The sequence below is a fragment of the Pollachius pollachius genome, assembly GCF_949987615.1.
Source record: "Pollachius pollachius genome assembly, chromosome: 16".
In the NCBI taxonomy this organism is placed as follows: Eukaryota; Metazoa; Chordata; class Actinopteri; order Gadiformes; family Gadidae; genus Pollachius; species Pollachius pollachius.
The window spans coordinates 455,404-476,935 of NC_136949.1; the positions used below are offsets into that span (position 1 = coordinate 455,404).

Sequence of the window (21,532 nt, forward strand, 5' to 3'; positions counted from 1 at the left end):
TACTAGAGCACGTTGGGGCTTGATAGGCTAGTCCCAGAGCACGGTGGGCTGTGATTGGCTGGTACTAGAGCACGTTGGGGCTTGATAGGATAGTCCCAGAGCACGGTGGGCTGTGATTGGCTGGTACTAGAGCACGTTGGGGCTTGATAGGATAGTCCCAGAGCACGTCGGGCTGTGATTGGCCAGAGAACCTAGGCTTTGATTGGGCGGTACCTGTGAGCCGCGGGTCAGGACGTGGTAGAACTGGATGCCGAAGACGCGGGCGAGCTCGCTGGTGCGCCCCACGATGTCCTGTTGCTGCAGCAGCTGCATGCTACCTCTCAGCCGGCTCACGTAGTGGTCCACCACCTTCCACCTGACAGGAAGTGGGAGGACACACAGGAAGCAGAGGCATGGTCATACAGTAGGCAGACACACAGGAAGCAGACACACAGGAAGCAGACACACAAGAGTACACACAGGAAGCAAGACACACAGGAAGAAGCAGACACACCGGAAGTAGCAGACACACAGGAAGTAGCAGACACACAGGAAGAAGCAGACACACCGGAAGTAGCAGACACACAGGAAGAAGCAGACACACCGGAAGTAGCAGACACACAGGAAGTAGCAGACACACGGGAAGTAGCAGACACACAGGCAGCAGACACACAGGAAGAAGAAATACAGAAAGTAAAACATATAAAAGGAATATTTAGAAATAGTACAGCACACACAGGAAGCAGACATACAGGAATACGATGAGTACCGGAGCAATACAGTGAAGCTACACTGGACAGGTGAAAGAGGTGCTCAGTAGCTGCTGCTCCAGGGCCCACCTGTAGAGGTCAGTGTGGTGGTCGAACCAGTCGGACAACGTGCGGCCGCTGTAGAGCGGGAACCGCTGGTGGAGCACGTGGAACGCCACGTTCTCAAAGCTGTAGTTGTTCAGCGTCACCTGAGAACCAGAAATCATATCAATATAACTCATCACATGGTACTGGTATAATATGTCTGTCTGTGTGTACTATACTATATATAATATAGGTAGGTAAAGGTAGGTCGAGTTATTTTAGAGTAAGGAATTTAAGTCCAACTCTACTGTTTGCTTAAGGAGCGGGGGGGCTGATCAAGGCATGGTCCCACACGGGGTCAGGGTTCAAGGCTAAGGGTAAAGGCCAGTGTTAAGGGTTAGGGTTAAGGGTAAAGGTTAGGGTTAAGGGTTAAGGTACCTCAGTCTTCATGATCCTCCACAGGTTGAGGGTAAAGGTTAGGGTTAAGGGTAAGGTACCTCAGTCTTTATGATCCTCCACAGGTTGAGGGTAAAGGTTAGGGTTAAGGGTAAGGGTAAGGGTAAGGGTTAAGGTACCTCAGTCTTCATGATCCTCCACAGGTTGAGGGTAAAGGTTAGGGTTAAGGGTTAAGGTACCTCAGTCTTCATGATCCTCCACAGGTTGAGGGTAAAGGTTAGGGTTAAGGGTAAGGGTAAGGGTTAAGGTACCTCAGTCTTCATGATCCTCCACAGGTTGAGGGTAAAGGTTAGGGTTAAGGGTAAGGGTTAAGGGTTAGGGTTAAGGTACCTCAGTCTTCATGATCCTCCACAGGTTGAGGGTAAAGGTTAGGGTTAAGGGTAAGGGTAAGGGTTAAGGTACCTCAGTCTTAATGATCCTCCACAGGTTGAGGGTAAAGGTTAGGGTTAAGGGTTAAGGTACCTCAGTCTTCATGATCCTCCACAGGTTGAGGGTAAAGGTTAGGGTTAAGGGTAAGGGTTAAGGGTTAGGGTTAAGGTACCTCAGTCTTCATGATCCTCCACAGGTTGAGGGTAAAGGTTAGGGTTAAGGGTAAGGGTAAGGGTAAGGGTTAAGGTACCTCAGTCTTAATGATCCTCCACAGGTTGAGGGTAAAGGTTAGGGTTAAGGGTTAAGGTACCTCAGTCTTCATGATCCTCCACAGGTTGAGGGTAAAGGTTAGGGTTAAGGGTTAAGGTACCTCAGTCTTCATGATCCTCCACAGGTTGAGGGTAATGCGTCCGATGATGTTGATCTCCGTCATAGTGTCTGCCCCATAGTTGTCACGGGCCGATTGGAAGTGGTTCTCCTTACTGTCACCTGGAGACAGAAAGACATAGAGGCTGATACACCTGTCCTATAACATCTATATCCAACCACTATAACTGACATCTGTACGGCTTAACACCTGTACCCTAACACCTATAAATAATGCCTCAACAAATATACCCCTTAACACCTGTAAAAGAAAATACCCCACCCCTTAACTAACACCTCTACCTCAACACCTGAACCCCTAAACATCTGTACCCTAACACCTGTACTCTATCATATATACCGTCAACAAATGTACCCATAAACCTGTACCCCAACAACTTCACCCTAAACAACTGTACCCCAACAACTATGCCCTAAACACCTGTACCCCAACAACTATACCCTAAATACCTGTACCCTAACAACTATACCCTAAACACCTGTACCCCAACAACTATACCCTAAACACCTGTACCCCAACAACTATACCCTAATCACCTGTACCCCAACAACTATATCCTAATCACCTGTACCCTAACAACTATACCCTAAACACCTGTACCCCTAAACACCTGAAACCCTAACACCTGTACTCTACCATATATACCGTCAACATACCCATAAACCTGTATCCCAACAACTATACCCTAATCACCTGTACCCCAACAACTATACCCTAAACACCTGTACCCCAACAACTATACCCTAAACACCTGTACCCCAACAACTATACCCTAATCACCTGTACCCCAACAACTATACCCTAATCACCTGTACCCTAACAACTATACCCTAATCACCTGTACCCCAACAACTATACCCTAAACACCTGTACCCCAACAACTATACCCTAAACACCTGTACCCCAACAACTATACCCTAAACACCTGTACCCCAACAACTATACCCTAAACACCTGTACCCCAACAACTATACCCTAAACACCTGTACCCCAACAACTATACCCTAAACACCTGTACCCCAACAACTATACCCTAAACACCTGCATCCCAACCCATGCACACCATCCTCTTTGCATTAAATGTCCATGTAGCACCCGTTCTCTAAACACCTGTACCCCAACACACCCAGGGCTGGGTTCGGCTCTCTCACCAGGGATGCGGGACAGCCTCTGACAGAGGTCCGTCCCCAGGGCCGACGCCCTCTGCAGCAGGTAGCCCCACGAACGCATCTGCACCTCGTAGCCAATCAGGATGTCTGGGTCGAACCTGACAGGAAACACCACCATATAAGGAGAGCAGTGATGAACCCAAAACCTTCAGGACCGATAAAACACAACACATCAGGCGACAACACCGACACACACACACACACCTCCTCATTACACACACACCTCCTCATTACACACACACACACCTCCTCATTACACACACCTCCTCATTACACACACACTTCCTCATTACACACACACCTCCTCATTACACATACACACACACCTCCTCATTACACACACACACACCTCCTCATTACACACACACACCTCCTCATTACACACACACACACACCTCCTCATTACACACACACACCTCCTCATTACACACACACCTCCTCATTACACACACACCTCCTCATTACACACACACACACACCTCCTCATTACACACACACACCTCCTCATTACACACACACACCTCCTCATTACACACACACCTCCTCATTACACACACACCTCCTCACTAACAGCAGCAGCTCCTCCAGAAGCTTCTCCTCGTCGGCAGCGTATGTGACCTGCAGGCCTGTGACCCCCGATCGGACCAGCAGGGGGGCCTTTCTGTGGCGCTCTGGGGACACACGGGGCACTGAATATATCTACCATAGATAGATACATTATCACAGGCTCGCTCACATGGGTTAGTGTGTGTTCTCACCTGGGTCGATGAGCCTGTATTTAACCATGTATATCTATATATGATCTATATGTATATCCTCACCTGTGCCCTCTGTATTTAACCATGTATATCTATATATGATCTATATGTATATCCTCACCTGTGCCCTCTGTATTTAACCATGTATATCTATATATGATCTATATGTATATCCTCACCTGTGCCCTCTGTATTTAACCATGTATATCTATATATGATCTATATGTATATCCTCACCTGTGCCCTCTGTATTTAACCATGTATATCTATATATTATCTATATGTATATCCTCACCTGTGCCCTCTGTATTTAACCATGTATATCTATATATGATCTATATGTATATCCTCACCTGTGTCCTCTGTATTTAACCATGTATATCTATATATGATCTATATGTATATCCTCACCTGTGTCCTCTGTATTTAACCATGTATATCTATATATGATCTATATGTATATCCTCACCTGTGTCCTCTGTATTTAACCATGTATATCTATATATTATCTATATGTATATCCTCACCCGTGTCCTCTGCCACCACGATGGAGCCGGTCAGCTGGTGGGCGGCTGAGCCCGGCAGGGGGGCGTCGCTATGGAAACAGTAGAAGAGGGCGCAGATGGGGTCGAACTCAGGGTCCGCCTCCAGGTCCCGGCGGGACCGGGCATGGACCTCCAGGCCCATCAGGGTCAGGTACTGGACCTGCAGCACAACCACAACTAGTCTCACTAACCAGTTTAACTAGTCTCACTAACCAGTGGACCTCCAGGCCCATCAGGGTCAGGTACTGGACCTGCAGCACAACCACAACTAGTCTCACTAACCAGTTGAACTAGTCTCACTAACCAGTGGACCTCCAGGCCCATCAGGGTCAGGTACTGGACCTGCAGCACAACCACAACTAGTCTCACTAACCAGTTTAACTAGTCTCACTAACCAGTGGACCTCCAGGCCCATCAGGGTCAGGTACTGGACCTGCAGCACAACCACAACTAGTCTCACTAACCAGTTGAACTAGTCTCACTAACCAGTGGACCTCCAGGCCCATCAGGGTCAGGTACTGGACCTGCAGCACAACCACAACTAGTCTCACTAACCAGTGGACCTCCAGGCCCATCAGGGTCAGGTACTGGACCTGCAGCACAACCACAACTAGTCTCACTAACCAGTTGAACTAGTCTCACTAACCAGTGGACCTCCAGGCCCATCAGGGTCAGGTACTGGACCTGCAGCACAACCACAACTAGTCTCACTAACCAGTTGAACTAGTCTCACTAACCAGTGGACCTCCAGGCCCATCAGGGTCAGGTACTGGACCTGCAGCACAACCACAACTAGTCTCACTAACCAGTGGACCTCCAGGCCCATCAGGGTCAGGTACTGGACCTGCAGCACAACCACAACTAGTCTCACTAACCAGTTGAACTAGTCTCACTAACCAGTGGACCTCCAGGCCCATCAGGGTCAGGTACTGGACCTGCAGCACAACCACAACTAGTCTCACTAACCAGTTTAACTAGTCTCACTAACCAGTGGACCTCCAGGCCCATCAGCGTCAGGTACTGGACCTGCAGCACAACCACAACTAGTCTCACTAACCAGTTTAACTAGTCTCACTAACCAGTGGACCTCCAGGCCCATCAGGGTCAGGTACTGGACCTGCAGCACAACCACAACTAGTCTCACTAACCAGTGGACCTCCAGGCCCATCAGGGTCAGGTACTGGACCTGCAGCACAACCACAACTAGTCTCACTAACCAGTTGAACTAGTCTCACTAACCAGTGGACCGCCAGGCCCATCAGGGTCAGGTACTGGACCTGCAGCACAACCACAACTAGTCTCACTAACCAGTTGAACTAGTCTCACTAACCAGTGGACCTCCAGGCCCATCAGGGTCAGGTACTGGACCTGCAGCACAACCACAACTAGTCTCACTAACCAGTGGACCTCCAGGCCCATCAGGGTCAGGTACTGGACCTGCAGCACAACCACAACTAGTCTCACTAACCAGTTGAACTAGTCTCACTAACCAGTGGACCTCCAGGCCCATCAGGGTCAGGTACTGGACCTGCAGCACAACCACAACTAGTCTCACTAACCAGTTTAACTAGTCTCACTAACCAGTGGACCTCCAGGCCCATCAGGGTCCGGTACTGGACCTGCAGCACAACCACAACTAGTCTCACTAACCAGTTGAACTAGTCTCACTAACCAGTGGACCAGTATAACTTGTTTCACTTACCAGTATAACTAGTCTCACTAACCAGTATAACTAGTCTCATTTACCAGCTAACCGGTGTAACTAGTCTCACTAACCAGTATAAATATTATCACAAAACAGTTGTTGTTGTTGTTGTCCAGTTGTTGTCTCACACGCCAGTAGAACGAATCTCACTAACCAGACTAACAAGTCTCACTTACCAGTAAAACTAGTCCCACTAACATCGTAACTTGTCAAACTAACCAGTCGAACCAGCCACAAACGGTATGTCTCTAAGACGTATAAGTATAGTGAGTGAGTGAGTGAGTGAGTGAGTGAGTGAGTGAGTGAGTGAGTGAGTGAGTGAGTGAGTGAGTGAGTGAGTGAGTGAGTGAGTGAGTGAGTGAGTGAGTGAGTGGGTGAGTGGGTGAGTGAGTGAGTGAGTGAGTGAGTGAGTGAGTGAGTGAGTGAGTGAGTGAGTGAGTGAGTGAGTGAGTGAGTGAGTGGGTGAGTGAGTGAGTGAGTGGGTGAGTGAGTGAGTGAGTGAGTGGGTGAGGTCACCTCGTGCAGGGCCTTGGCATCCTGGAGGTTCTGCATGCTGACTTTGAAGCCGTAGGAGTTGGAGAAGCTGGGCCCTTCGATACCAGAGGTCTCCTTCTGGTCCAGCTGCTGGGGCTCGGCCAGGGCCGCAAACTGGTTCTGTTACACCAGCACAGCATCAGTACATAGCACAACACATGGACTATATACCATCAGTACATACCACAACACCTGGACTATATACCATCAGTACATACCACAACACCTGGACTATATACCATCAGTACATACCACAACACCTGGACTATATACCATCAGTACATACCACAACACCTGGACTATATACCATCAGTACATACCACAACACCTGGACTATATACCATCAGTACATACCACAACACCTGGACTATATACCATCAGTACATACCACAACACCTGGACTATATACCATCAGTACATACCACAACACCTGGACTATATACCATCAGTACATACCACAACACCTGGATTATATACCATCAGTACATACCACAACACCTGGACTATATACCATCAGTACATACCACAACACCTGGACTATATACCATCAGTACATACCACAACACCTGGACTATATACCATCAGTACATACCACAACACCTGGACTATATACCATCAGTACATACCACAACACCTGGACTATATACCATCAGTACATACCACAAAAGCTGGACTATATACCATCAGTACATACCACAACACCTGGACTATATACCATCAGTACATACCACAACACCTGGACTATATACCATCAGTACATAGCACAACACATGGACTATATACCATCAGTACATAGCACAACACATGGACTATATACCATCAGTACAAACCACAACACATGGACTATATACCATCAGTACATACCACAACACATGGACTATATACCATCAGTACATAGCACAACACATTGACTATATACCATCAGTACATACCACAACACCTGGACTATATACCATCAGTACATACCACAACACCTGGACTATATACCATCAGTACATACCACAACACCTGGACTATATACCATCAGTACATACCACAACACCTGGACTATATACCATCAGTACATACCACAACACCTGGACTATATACCATCAGTATACACATCAGTGTTCACCACTACATACTACACACATACTATATACCATCAGACCATCAACCATCAGTACACCCATACTATATATATATATACAATCAGTATACATATACTATATACCATCAGACCATCACAACACACATATACCAAAGTGTACTAGAACACCTGTACTATATACCATCAGTGCAGACCAGTACTCTATACCACTAGTAGGGAGGCAGGAGGGTCAGAGGTCAGCTGACCTTAATTTGGGTGGTCAGCAACACCCTCCTCAGCGGCTCTGCTTGGCTACGCCTCTCCCGCAGCGGATTGGACAGTTCCTCTGAAACAGGGAGGAGTGGTATGGTAAATGGTAGCTGCATTTATACCGCGCGTTTCTAACCAGCGGCCACTCAAAGCTCTTTACAGTATGGCCTCACATTCACCCATTCACGCACACGCTCACCGCCCGCCGGCGGAGTCAGCCCCGCAGGGCGACAGCCGGCCGGTCGGGAGCAGTCAGGGGGGGGGGTGCCTCGCTCAGGGACACCTCCACACCCTGCTGGGAGGAGCAGGGGATCGAACCGGCGACCTCCCGGTCACCAGCCGACCCGCTCCGCCTCCTGAGACGCACGCCGGCCGTAACCAGACTCATGAGGTCGTACCGTCGGCCAGGGGCGTGCTGCACACCAGCTCCTCCCTGCACCTCCCCCCGCGCCTCCTCACTACGGGGGTGCTGTGGAGGGAGGGGGGGCTGCTCCTCCCGGCCTCCTGCCTCCTCCTGGGGAAGGGAGACAGACTGAGGGGCGCGCCGCAGCCCTCCGGGGAGACACACAGCCCGCTCCTGGCCTCCCACTCCTCCTCCTGCTCCTCCTGGTGGTCTCCGGGGGTCTGGGAGGGGTCCTGCCAGGGAGGGAGGTCGGGGGACTCTGGGGAGGTCAGGGGTCCTCCTCCCCCCTCCGGGGCGGGGTCCTGTGTCTGCGCGGCCACCGGGCTGGGCGAGGCCGGGCTCCGGCCCAGGAGCTTCGGCGGGCTCCTCCGGCTCCTTGGGGCCCCGGCGGGGGCCCTCTCCGAGGCATCCCCCCCCCTCGCTCCCTGCAGGCGCTGGTACTGCCACCGGGCCTCCAGCCACAGGCGGACAGAGGTCAGGCTGGGGGCCGTCCGGCACGGCATCAGCACCGTCTTGCGGTCCCCCGCGGGCTCGGGCCAGGGGCCGGGGGCCGCGGAGGGCCCCTGGGGGTGGGGTGTGGAGGAGATGCGGGTCATGGCGGAGAAGGCGGTCTTCCAGAAGGCGAGCCCCTCCTGTGAGAGCTCCCCCGTGGACTCTGGGAGGTCTCGGGCCAGGGTGGTGCCCACCTCCAGCCGACGGCCCCCCACCTCCCTGGGGACGAGGTGTAGAACACACACAGAGAAGACATACAGGCACTTCATCAGCACTGAGGGGGTATAGAACACACACACAGAGAAGACATACAGGCACTTCATCAGCACTGAGGGGGGTATAGAACACACACACAGAGAAGACATACAGGCACTTCATCAGCACTGAGGGGGGTATAGAACACACACACAGAGAAGACATACAGGCACTTCATCAGCACTGAGGGGGGTATAGAACACACACACAGAGAAGACATACAGGCACTTCATCAGCACTGAGGGGGTATAGAACACACACACAGAGAAGACATACAGGCACTTCATCAGCACTGAGGGGGGCTGGACACTTGGGTCTGTGGTCATGAGGAATGGGGAGTAGAGGAGTTATGATGTTACTGCTCATAGTGGAAGATATCAAAGGAGCGAACAGTGGCCTAAAAGGCATATAATATACTAAGCAATATATAAAACATAAAGGGTAACCTCAATATCTCGTTTTAGGTTTATTGTAATGATGCATATTCAGTTTTGGGTGACAGATCCTGGGGGGATAGCATAACTTTATAAATGTTGATACATGTTTCAGGTGCATTAGGTACCATTTGTAAAAAGTTGAAGTCAGACGGCAGAAGAGCTCAGGAGAGCAGAAGAGAGCAACATTTTGATCGGGTCTTTAAAAGCTTAATGTTAATAGTGAGTCTGGAGTAGCTCTTGAATCTCACCTACAGCACCTTTAATAGCCAAATGTTGGTCTAGAGTAGCTCTTGAATCCCAACTACTGCACCTTTAATAGCTGTATGTTAGTAGTAACCCGTCTAGAGCAGCTGTTCAATCTCACCGACCGCACCTTTAAAAGCTCAACGCTAACAGTCTAGTGAGGGTCTTACATGGTTTTCACGGGTGCGTCGGCGGGGTCGCTGCAGAAGGGTTCCTTGAAGGCGATCTCCGTCAGCTGCAGGTCCAGCAGGGAGCTGAGGATCTCGTCCCGGCTGGGGGGGGACATCAGGGGCTTGAGGACGTGGGCCCCTCCCCCGGCGCCCCGGAGCCGTCCCTGGGAGCTGACGGAGCGCGGCGAGCTACCGGGTGTGGTGGAGGTCAGGGCGTCGCCCGCCTCCGGCAGGTCCCCGGTCGGCGAGCTCTCGCTGTCCACGAAGGAGGCGGAGGTCAGGGGCCGAGGCTGGACGGGCTCCAGGGCGGACAGGAGGAACTCTTTGCGGTCGCACTGGAAGTCCTGGAAGGGGCTGAGGCCCCGGCTCTTCCCGCCAGAGGAGCCCCACTCTCTTCCGGACAGCTGATTGGATACAGTGTCCCCGTTCTCGAAGAGGTCAGGGCTCTTTCGTTCCTCCCTCTGCCAATGGGACGCCTCCTCTGGCTCCTCCCCCGAGGACGAAAGGCTCAGGTTCAGAGCGGGCACTCCCTCCAGGCTGACGTCGCTGAGGAACTTCACCGGAAGGTTCTTGTCACCGAGCACAAAATGGCTGCCGCTGTAGGGGCTGGAGAACTCGGCCTGGTCGATGGCGTTGATGTCAAAGTTGTAGTTGTGGGGAACGTCCGGAGACATGCTGTCCTCGATCAAATGGCAACTGTCCAGCCCCGGGTCGGACAGGAAGACGGGGCTGTCCTCGGACACGTCAGCCTCCTGCTTCCCAGGGAGCTCTGGCTGGCTGCCTCCCTTCGCCTTGCCGTTCCTGGGTCTCTTGCGTGTGGTGGACTGTGGGTTTTTGGACTTGGTGGAGGCAGCCCTCCTTGATCTTGGGGGCCTGTTCGTGGGGTCTGTAGGTGCTGCTGCAGCAGGACCTGTGGAGCTCTGCACACCGACCGTCTGCATAGGAAGGGCCTGGGCCCGCTGCCTCTTCTGGAGCAGCTTCTTCAGGACCTCCAGCCCGGACGGCGTCTCCGACAGCGTGGGTATCTGACCGTTCCTGGAGGCAGGGGATTGTGGGGGGTTTGCTGCTGGAGTGTGAACCTTACGGCCTTCATGTGAAGGTTCAGGTAGAGGCGTCACCTGAGGAGTCGTGCATTTCACAGGAACAGCCTCTGCCTTAACCACAGCCGCCGGGCTGGATCTCTGGAGCTCCCCTGGTGCCTCGCCCTGGTTGGCCTCCATGATGGACGTCTCGAGGTCCTCAGCCTTGGGTTCGTTGAGGAGCCTGGGGGAGCCTGGAGCCGACAGACCGTGGGAGCAGGCCTGGCTGGCTGTGCCGAGAGGCTGCTGAGAAGAAGGGACCCCCTGGGAGGAGGTCTCCGCAGGGTTCTGCTCATCGTCGGAGAAGAGAAGCTGGGAGGTTTCACAGTCTTTGGGTTTTTGACCTTTCTTTTTCTGTGCTTTTCTGGCTCTCGTGCGAGTTGTCGAACCGCTGTTGTCTGCAGTTTCTTCATCTCCTGCAGCGGCTTTTCTCCTCCTCCTCCTCAACGTTAGGCTGATCGTTGGTCTCGTTCTTTCGGTTTTGGCTTGGCTCCCTTCCCCTTCGGAGGGCTCACTAGCAGCACTGGTAACTCTTCGTTTAGCTTTCGGGGACTTCTTAGGTTTAGCACTTTGGTTACGGCATAGCGTCTGAGACCGACGTGGTTCTGCCGGTAGGTCTGGAGGAGCCCAACTGAGACAGGGGTCACTGAGGGGGTTGATCAGCTGACCTGAAGGTCCTGTATCCATCAGAGGGTCGCTAGGTGACCAGCAGCGAGGGGGGGTAGAGTCTGCCGGGCTGGCGCACCTCTCGGATAGGTAGCCGAGTTCCAGCATCACGTCGTTGTACTCTGAATCGTGGTCGTCTGCCTGCTCGGCGTAGCAGGGGTTTGGCGGGACCAGGGAAGGCCTCTGGACCCTAGCTCTGTTCACCCGTCCCCCCGGTCTGACTCCAGGCCTGACTGGAGGTCTGGGGGAGCTGCTGCCGGTTTTCTTGGCTGTGGCAGCGGCCCTGGCCTTTCGTCTGGGTTGTTTCTTGGCCTTTGGCTCGGACATGGGAAACTTGATAGCAGAGGATTCCGGTACCTTGGGCCAGAATTGTTTCAGAGGGGCTAGTTTGCTGTACTGCTCCAGTTTGTCCGAGGTCAACAAGACCACCGGTTCAGCAACGTTCACCTTTGCCATCTTCACCAGCATGTTCTTCTGTCCCTTGAACCGGTTGATGATGATGTACTTGATGATGATCGGAGGTTCCTTCTTGCGGCGTTTCTGGTTCTTGGGCTCCGGAGTGCTCACCACAGGATGCTCCTTAACGGAAACGGTGTTCTTGAGTCCAGGTGCTCCTGTTGGCTCTCCGTCCTCGCTGTCCAGGCTCTTTTTGCGTTTGGTTCTCAACGTGTACTTGCTGTTGAGCATCCCTGAGGGTTTGGTGACTGAGGAGGGAAGCACTTCCAGGGGTGAAGGCTTTATCTCCAGGGTGGACAGAGCTAGATCAGACACAATAGCAACAGTGAAGGGGTTAGGGGCGGGGGACAGCGACAGAGTTTCCTTACATTCATCTACGTGCCGTTCTTCAACAACCAGCTCCTCTTTTATGGTTGGCACTACCCCTGGCCCATCTTGGACGGGCTCTGGCAGGGTTTCTGTGAAGAGACTACCCTTGGTGTCGGTCATTTCTGTGTCTGTGCTCAATGGCAGGGTGTTGGTGAATTGGCTCCCGTTGAGGCTATTGGAGGAATGTTCCTCAGGGCTTTCCACTGCATTCACCTTGCTCCTCTGGGCTGGGGATCCAGACCTTCGCTTGCTCAGCTTCAGTCTGGACCGGCGGGGCACCGGCAGCTCCACCTCCTCGGCCTCCCCTGGTTTGGGGGTACCCGCCTTCTTCCGGGTCAGACAGTTGGAGAGGATGACACTGGGGAAGAACTTGTAGTGGGCTTCCTGCTGGGCCACCATGGTCCTCTTGTTGTCCTGGTAATCCTCGTACCTTATCTTGAGTTCCCCGACATCTCCTTCATCCTCCTCCACCGCCTCCATCTCCTCATCCTCCTCCTCCTCGTCCTCGTCCTCACCGATCTGGTGGATCCTGTCGTCTTGGCGTTCCTCCTCCCGGTGGGAGGTCCTCAGGCTGGAGCTGCTGCAGTCCTTGTGACTGATCTCCACCTCAGTCTTCCCCGAGACCTTCCTCAGCTCAGAGTAGCACAGCGAGAAGGTCCTGTGGTTCTGCAGGATGGAGAGACAGTTGTTCTCCACCTTGTTGATGCTGCTGTACTTCTTCCTGCTCTGAGTGATCTTCCTGTTCCCGAACGGGAAGCCGTCGAGATCCGCCTCCTCCAAGGCCATCGACGTGGCCTTCTCGTACGAGTAGAGGGGACGGACCTCCTCCTTCTTCTCCACACACATCGGAGACTCCTCGGAGTGGCTGCTGGTCTTACACGGGATGGGGTGCTTCACCGGAGGGATGTAGGGGATCTGTTTGTTGATCTTGAACCCTGTGGAGCACTGGTCACTGTGGTGGGGGCTGGAGCTGGATAGGAAGTCGGAGGGCTCCCTGGTGTCCTGGGGCGGCCGGGTAGAGGACGGTGTCTCCCCAGGTAACCGGTTCATCTGGGTCAGGAACTCGTCTGGAGCGCTGAGGGACGAGTGGTTCCTGCTGCCGCTGTCAGTTAGTGAAGAATCTGGAGAGCAGAAATATAGAATTGACCTTCACCGCCAATAGATAACACAAGTGATATCTAGAGAATTAAAACCAGAAACTATGCAACAACCACCGACTCACATTGGTTTACACAGGGACCAGCATGAAACAAGAAACAACATGCAGCAACCATTTTGGTCTGCAGACAGAGTTTGAGGGAAAGACGGAATGTGTCACACAGTGGCACCAGAGTGTTATTCTGGCAGAAATCCTTCATATGTAACAAACAGTTCTGTTGCTTATAGGGACAATACGACCCAGGAAGAACCGAGGGGCTGATGTCTAATTGGAGAACCGAGACGAACGCTAGTTCTGTGGTCTGATTGGACGAGCCAGAGAACCGAGGTTCTGCGGTCTGATTGGACGAGACAGGGAGAACCAAGGTTCTGTGTTCTAATTGGACGACCCGGGGAGAACCGAGGTTCTGTGCTCTGATTGGACGACCCAGCGAGAACCCAGGTTCTGCGTTCTGATTGGCCGACCGGGGGGAACCCACCACTGCTGTCATCGGCGGCTCCGTCCAGCTGGGGGATGGCCAGGCTGCTCCCTGCCCACTCCATCTCCTCCTCCGATGACTCCTGCACCTCCTCGCCCACGGCCTCGTCCTCCTCCGGTCCCGCCGGCCTGACAGAGCCGGGGCAGCGGGGGGGAGGGTCAGACTCATGTGTGTCGTCAGATGTCAGTCAAGGCCTATGATACTAATGAATTAAGATTTGAACATGAACTAGTTGTATTGTAGAAGTAGCGCCCGCGCACACACACACACACACACACACACACACACACACACACACCTCGATGACTCCTCGGCCCTGTCCCATCTCTGTGACATCATCACACTCAGCTCCGCCTCTTCCTGCTGCAGCTCAGGCTCCGCCTCCTCCTCGTCGCTATTGTAGTGACGGGGGGGCGACGCCCGGAAACCATCGTCCTGAAGGCCGGCCAGGAGGTCCACCATGGACCGGTCCGGGTCCACGTCCTGGTCTGGACCCGAGAAATAACATTATTAATAACATTTAGAATCACTTACATTTACATTTACATTTAGGGCATTTAGCAGACGCTTTTATCCAAAGCGACTTACAATAACTTGTCTCTGTATTCACTGTCCAACCCCTCCCTGCTCCTTAATGACCTGTCTCTGTACTGTCTAACCCCTACCTGCTCCTTAATGACCTGTCTCTGTACTGTCTAACCCCTACCTGCTCCTTAATGACCTGTCTCTGTACTGTCTAACCCCTACCTGCTCCTTAATGACCTGTCTCTGTACTGTCTAACCCCTACCTGCTCTTTAATGACCTGTCTCTGTACTGTCTAACCCCTGCCTGCTCCTTAATGACCTGTCTCTGTACTGTCTAACCCCTACCTGCTCCTTAATGACCTGTCTCTGTACTGTCTAACTCCTACCTGCTCCTTAATGACCTGTCTCTGTACTGTCTAACCCCTACCTGCTCCTTAATGACCTGTCTCTGTACTGTCTAACCCCTACCTGCTCCTTAATGACCTGTCTCTGTACTGTCTAACCCCTGCCTGCTCCTTAATGACCTGTCTCTGTACTGTCTAACCCCTCCCTGCTCCTTAATGACCTGTCTCTGTACTGTCTAACCCCTACCTGCTCATTAATGACCTGTCTCTGTACTGTCTAACCCCTGCCTGCTCCTTAATGACCTGTCTCTGTACTGTCTAACCCCTCCCTGCTCCTTAATGACCTGTCTCTGTACTGTCTAACCCCTACCTGCTCCTTAATGACCTGTCTCTGTACTGTCTAACTCCTGACTGTTCCTTAATTGTCTGTGTACTATACCCCTACCTGCTGCTTGTCTAACAGTGTGATTAGTAGGGCTGGGTATCGTGGCCAATTTCCTAAATCGATTCGATTTTGATTCATAAGATTCTGAATCGATTAATTACGATTCAATTCGATTCAATCTGCTCTTAAATAATGAAAATGACTCAACTGTGTTACAAAATACAAATGTACTTGATTTTTTCTCTTCATCCTAAACAACAGGTTTTAAGTGCAAACTTGTAAATTTGACAGTTTAAACTTGAGCTGTAAACAAAAACTGTCTCAAAGTCCCAAAAGTGCAATTTTGTAATAAGAAAGGAATAGCAAGTGAAAGTGTGCTTGAACTACAACCTTCGATCACTGCAAATTGCATTAAGGCATTGTTTATTAAAGTGCAAAAATAATAATAATGGTAATACAACTAAAAAATAGATCTCATGGCCTATGAGTCGATATTGCAAAGTTTTAATGAAATCGATCCAAAATCGATGAACTCGATTTTTTTACCCAGCCCTAGTGATTAGTGATAGCTAGGTGGTAGTCACCCAGCGTGGGGGAGTGGCTGGATGCTTGGGAGGGAGGAGGGAAGATCTGACTGGACTCCAGGACACTCAAGATGGCTTCCTCATCCACCAGCGCCTCCTCTGGGGACAGACTGCTGCTAGGACCCACGGCTGAGACAAACACAGAGGGAGAGAGAGACAGAGGCAGAGAGACAAAGACAGAGAGAGAGAGAGAGAGGGAGAGGGAGAGAGAAAGAGAAACACACACACACACAGAGGGAGAGAAAGACAGAGAGAGAGAGAGAGAGAGAAACACACACACAGAGGGAGAGAGGGAGAGAGAGAGACAGACAGGGAAACAGAGACAGAGAGAAAGACAGACAGAGAGAGAGAAACTCAAACACAGAGGGTGAGAGAGAGAGAGAGAGAAACACAAACACAGAGGGAGAGAGAGAGAGAGAGAGAGAGAAACACAAACACAGAGGGAGAGAGAGAGAAACAGCGAGACAGAGACAGAGAGACAGACAGGGAATCAGAGACAGAGAGAAAGACAGACAGAGAGAGAGACCGAGAGAAACATGGACAGAGGCAGAGACAGAGAGTTAACAATAGTTAGGCTTGTGACCATAGTAGGAGAAACGTTTGTCCAAAAGGGGAGGGGCTTATGGTCCTAACAGGAGGGGCTCAGGAGGGGAGGGGCTTACCTTGCTGGGAGCGAGGGTGGCGCTCCAACCGGTTGGCCGGTGTGCTGGGAGGAGGGGTGTGGCTGACAGGGTGAAGGGTCAGCTCCGCCTCCTGGTCTCCCTCCGTCTGGGTCCTGGAGGACACACAGGAAGTGACATCACTTGGAGCACTCTGCTTCCTGTCCACACAGGAAGTGACATCACTTAGAGGGTAATGAACAGCCCGGCGGGGCCCTAATTCATTTAGTAAGACATTAATTAAGACTGCTAACGACCTCAGAGGAGCCGGGAGACCCAGTTAATCCCCCCCCGTCCTGAGCTGCAGAACTCACAGGTCCAGGTTGTTCTCCTTCAGGATCTCTCTGAACCTCCTCAGGAACAGCTCCTCACTCTCCGACAGGGCCACGCTGGGGCGAGCTACACACACACACACACACACACAAACACACACACACGGTTAGGAATACCCCTTTAATCCAGCCACAGCCCCCCATTTGTCAAAATATAAATGCAGAACCATTAAAAAAACATTAAATCAGAAAAATATATATATATTTAAATTTAAAAACCTAGATTATTTCTAAAATTAATTTAGTTTTTTAAATGTAAATTATTATTTATTTTAAATACAAATTATTTGTTATTTAAAATTTTCGATTATTTTTTTTACATTTAAAATAATCGTACAAATTTAAATTAATTGTATTTTTTTTTTTAATCAAAATTAAAGAAAAATGTAAAAATAGTGGGGCTGCTAACCCAGTCCCACAGAAGGGGACCCCTCTGTCAGGCTTGGCAGCCCAGCCTCCCAGAGAGGCCCGGCCCGGGTCTGTCCGGGACTCGGGGTCTCACCTTGAGACTGGGGCATGTGGATCTGAGAGGGCCGGTTGTTCTCTCTCCTCCTCTGCTTCTCATCCTCCCAGATGGCCTGGAGGCCGGGGTTCTTACCGATCTGAGCTGCACAACAGAGACACATTGAGGACCAACCCTGGATCCGGTCTAGCCTGGACTAGAAGGACCCATCTGATCAGGATCTGGACCCGGTCTAGCCTGGACTAGAAGGACCCATCTGATCAGGACCTGGTCTAACCAGGACCAGAAGGACCCATCTGATCAGGACCTGGTTCTGGTGTAGCCTGGACCAGAAGGACCCATCTGATCAGGACCTGGTTCTGGTCTAACCTGGACTAGAAGGACCCATCTGATCAGGACCTGGACCTGGTCTAGCCTGGACTAGAAGGACCCATCTGATCAGGACCTGGTCTAACCAGGACTAGAAGGACCCATCTGATCAGGACCTGGACCTGATCTAGCCTGGACTAGAAGGACCCATCTGATCAGGACCTGGTCTAACCTGGACTAGAAGGACCCATCTGATCAGGACCTGGTTCTGGTCTAACCTGGGTTCGACCAAAATATGTAATGTTTTAATGAATCAGAATCCTGACGTGTTGCTTGTGTCTTACTCTCGATCTCCAGCCGGTTGAGGATGTCCGTTGCCACGGCGTCAGCCTCCAGCTCACAGGTGCTCTGGCGCTGCACACCTTCCAGGACCAGAGAGCTGAGGAGGGTCACCAGGTCAGAGGTCAGGGGTCAGGGGAGGACCAGGGAGCAAAGGACATAGTGAGCTGGGGTGTGAGACGGTGAGTCGGAGTGTGAAATAGTGAGCTACAGTGAGCTTTAGTGTGCCATAGTGAGCTACAGTGAGCTTTAGTGTGCCATAGTGAGCTACAGTGAGCTTTAGTGTGCCATAGTGAGCTACAGTGAGCTTTAGGGTGCCATAGTGAGCTACAGTGAGCTTTAGTGTGCCATAGTGAGCTACAGTGTACTTTAGTGTGCCATAGTGAGCTACAGTGTACTTTAGTGTACCATAGTGAGCTACAGTGTACTTTAGTGTGCCATAGTGAGCTACAGTGTACTTTAGTGTGCCATAGTGAGCTACAGTGTACTTTAGTGTGCCATAGTGAGCTAGAGTGTGAGGTTAAGTTAGAGAGGTGAGGCAGCAGGGACCCACCAGGGGATGTTGTCCGGCTCCCAGCGCTGAAACAAGGTCCCCAGCATGCTGTTGTTTAGTTTAGAAGCACAGGGACTCCTCCAGGGGCTGCAGCCAGGGGCCCCACTGGAGCCAGGGGCCTCCACGCTGGGGCCAGGGGCCAGGCTGGGGGCCACAGAGCCTGGTGTGTCGTCCTCTGGAGAGACAGATTATAACGGTGATGAGTGATGGAGGTGTTTAACAGGGAGGGCAGGTAGACAAAGACACGGACAGACAGACAAAAGAGTGCAGCCTTCACTGTTTCACCAACAGAATCAACCCTTCCACGAAGCTGACCTCCGAGAACGGTGTCATATCTTACCCAACATCTTTATTTGACCACCATATTATAAAGATGATGATTTATCCAACAAAATAATACTGCCAAAGTTTGTATTCCATATTCTATCTCCCTTTGGAACCTTTCATTAAAAGTTCCTCTCTGTCTCTCTCTCTCTCACCTTCACAGCTAATACAGTCTCTCCATTCTATTAGGGCTTTAGACAGACAGACAGACAGACAGACAGACAGACAGACAGACAGACAGACAGACAGACAGACAGACAGACAGACAGACAGACAGACAGACAGACAGACAGACAGACAGACAGACAGACAGACAGACAGACAGACAGACAGACAGACAGACAGACAGACAGACAGACAGACAGACAGACAGACAGACAGACAGACAGACAGACAGACAGACAGACAGACAGACAGACAGACAGACAGACAGACAGACAGACAGACAGACAGACAGACAGACAGACAGACAGACAGACAGACAGACAGACAGACAGACAGACAGACAGACAGACAGACAGACAGACAGACCCCCTGACCTCTGAGGGGCTGCGTGCGGAACTTGAGCGCTGCGAGGTGCAGCAGGTTCATGCCGTACAGGTTGTAGTCGATGAAGACCTGCAGCATGAAGGGGATGTGGCCCTCGTGGGGCTGGTACACCTTGTTCATCACCGCCCCGCTACACAGCAGCTCACACAACCTGCACACACAGGAACACCCACCGCGTTCAGAACACACACACACACACAGCAGCTCACGCACCTTGGACACACAAGAAAAACATCTTGTTCATCACACACACACACACCTTGTTCATCACCACCCCGCTACACAACAGCTCACACATCCTGCACACAGGAACACACACCTTGTTCAACACACACCTTGTTCATAACACACACACACCAACAGACACCGTGTTCATAACACACACACACACACACACACACACACACACACACACACACACAAACACGTGTTCATAACACACACACATACCTTGTTCATTCCTACACACACACACATAAAATAACACACATATACATACCTTGTTCCACACACACAAGAGTACACACTTTGTTCATAACAAACACACACACACAGTCAGCACTACCTTTTCACCATCTGAGGGTTGTACAGGAAGACCTTCATGTACTGCTTCTCGTTGGCATGGTAACCATAGAATGGCCTGGGGGGAGAAAGAGAGAGAGAGAGGGGTTTACTAAATCTCCTTAGCGACAGGAATAGATCTCAAATAAATCAACAGAGACATTAGTGACATCTAATCGGAATCTACCTAGCGACAGGTGTGACCTAAATACAGGAGTTACGTCTAAACTAAATCAAGCTGGCAACCAGTGCTACAACTAAACTAAATCTAACTAGCTAGAGGTGTAACCTAGCAACATGTGTTACATCCAAACTAAATGTGCCTAGCGAGAGGTGTAACCTAGCAACAGGTGCCACATCTAAACAACATCTAACTGGCGAGCAGGTTTTACTTACATGCCCGACACCAGCGTCACCTTGAAGACGTGCTGGGCGCTGGAGGCGGGGTTGCCCATGGCGATGTTGAGGGCGCGGTCGATGCTGAAGGCCACCTGCCGCAGGTGGCGCTCAGGGGAGGGGCCGTAGCCGTCGTAGGGGACGTAGACGTAGGGGAACGCGCCGTGCACGTGGAGACACGTCTTCTGGCCTGGCACAGGAAGCAGAGCATCACAACCCAGTATGAGGCAGACACACACACACACACACAGACACACACACACACACACACACACAGCTTGTTCACTTGTTCTGCAGTTGCTAGGCAACAGTGCTGGTAAATCAGCAGCTGTACCCAGACAGCGGGGAACTGTCTGGTCCTTCTTGTTGGGATGAGTGGGTTAGGGTTAGGGTTAGGGTTAGACCTCTATACTGATAGGTGGAGGGATGAGTAGGTTAGGGATGAGGGTTAGACCTCTATAATGATAGGTGGAGGGATGAATGGGTTAGGGATGAGGGTTAGACCTCTATAATGATAGGTGGAGGGATGAGTGTTGCCATCCTCCACCTCACCAGCGTTGCTAGCATTTCAAATCAACACACCCCCAAACACAAAGACAACACGACACCGTCACAAAACACAGACACAACACAAGGACCACCCTACACCCTAACACCACAATCCTACACCATCACAACACAAAGAAAGCATCCCTCAATCAAACACAAACACCATCAAAGCACAACACCGTCTACACCATCATTACAACAAACAAGAACGGCAATCTACAATCAAACAGCATCAAAACACACCGTCCTCATTACACCACACCATCTACACCGTCAAGACACACCACACCATCAAGACACACCACACCATCTACACCGTCAAGACACACCACACCATCTACACCGTCAAGACACACCACACCATCTACACCGTCAAGACACACCACACCATCTACACCGTCAAGACACACCACACCA

The 21,532-nt window shown here is 51.3% G+C and overlaps 1 protein-coding gene across 1 annotated transcript in view; it reads right to left on the reverse strand.

Moving 5' to 3' along the window:
• rev3l (REV3 like, DNA directed polymerase zeta catalytic subunit) overlaps positions 1-21,532 on the reverse strand; it is a gene marked incomplete at its 3' end in the record, with an annotated part of 38,137 nt that overhangs the window by 12,909 nt on the left and 3,696 nt on the right. Inside the window, exons 2-22 of the mRNA XM_079754075.1 lie at positions 20,567-20,756; positions 20,175-20,249; positions 19,600-19,760; positions 18,737-18,911; positions 18,189-18,283; positions 17,575-17,679; positions 17,055-17,139; positions 16,744-16,856; positions 16,082-16,210; positions 14,542-14,731; positions 14,244-14,371; positions 10,037-13,727; positions 8,435-9,150; positions 8,033-8,112; positions 6,680-6,817; positions 4,441-4,618; positions 3,715-3,826; positions 3,138-3,253; positions 1,969-2,087; positions 819-937; positions 214-355 (exon numbers count right to left, since the gene is read on the reverse strand). Coding sequence (XP_079610201.1) covers positions 214-355; positions 819-937; positions 1,969-2,087; positions 3,138-3,253; positions 3,715-3,826; positions 4,441-4,618; positions 6,680-6,817; positions 8,033-8,112; positions 8,435-9,150; positions 10,037-13,727; positions 14,244-14,371; positions 14,542-14,731; positions 16,082-16,210; positions 16,744-16,856; positions 17,055-17,139; positions 17,575-17,679; positions 18,189-18,283; positions 18,737-18,911; positions 19,600-19,760; positions 20,175-20,249; positions 20,567-20,756 — 6,857 coding nt within the window. The remainder of the gene's footprint in view (positions 1-213; positions 356-818; positions 938-1,968; positions 2,088-3,137; positions 3,254-3,714; positions 3,827-4,440; positions 4,619-6,679; positions 6,818-8,032; positions 8,113-8,434; positions 9,151-10,036; positions 13,728-14,243; positions 14,372-14,541; positions 14,732-16,081; positions 16,211-16,743; positions 16,857-17,054; positions 17,140-17,574; positions 17,680-18,188; positions 18,284-18,736; positions 18,912-19,599; positions 19,761-20,174; positions 20,250-20,566; positions 20,757-21,532) is intronic.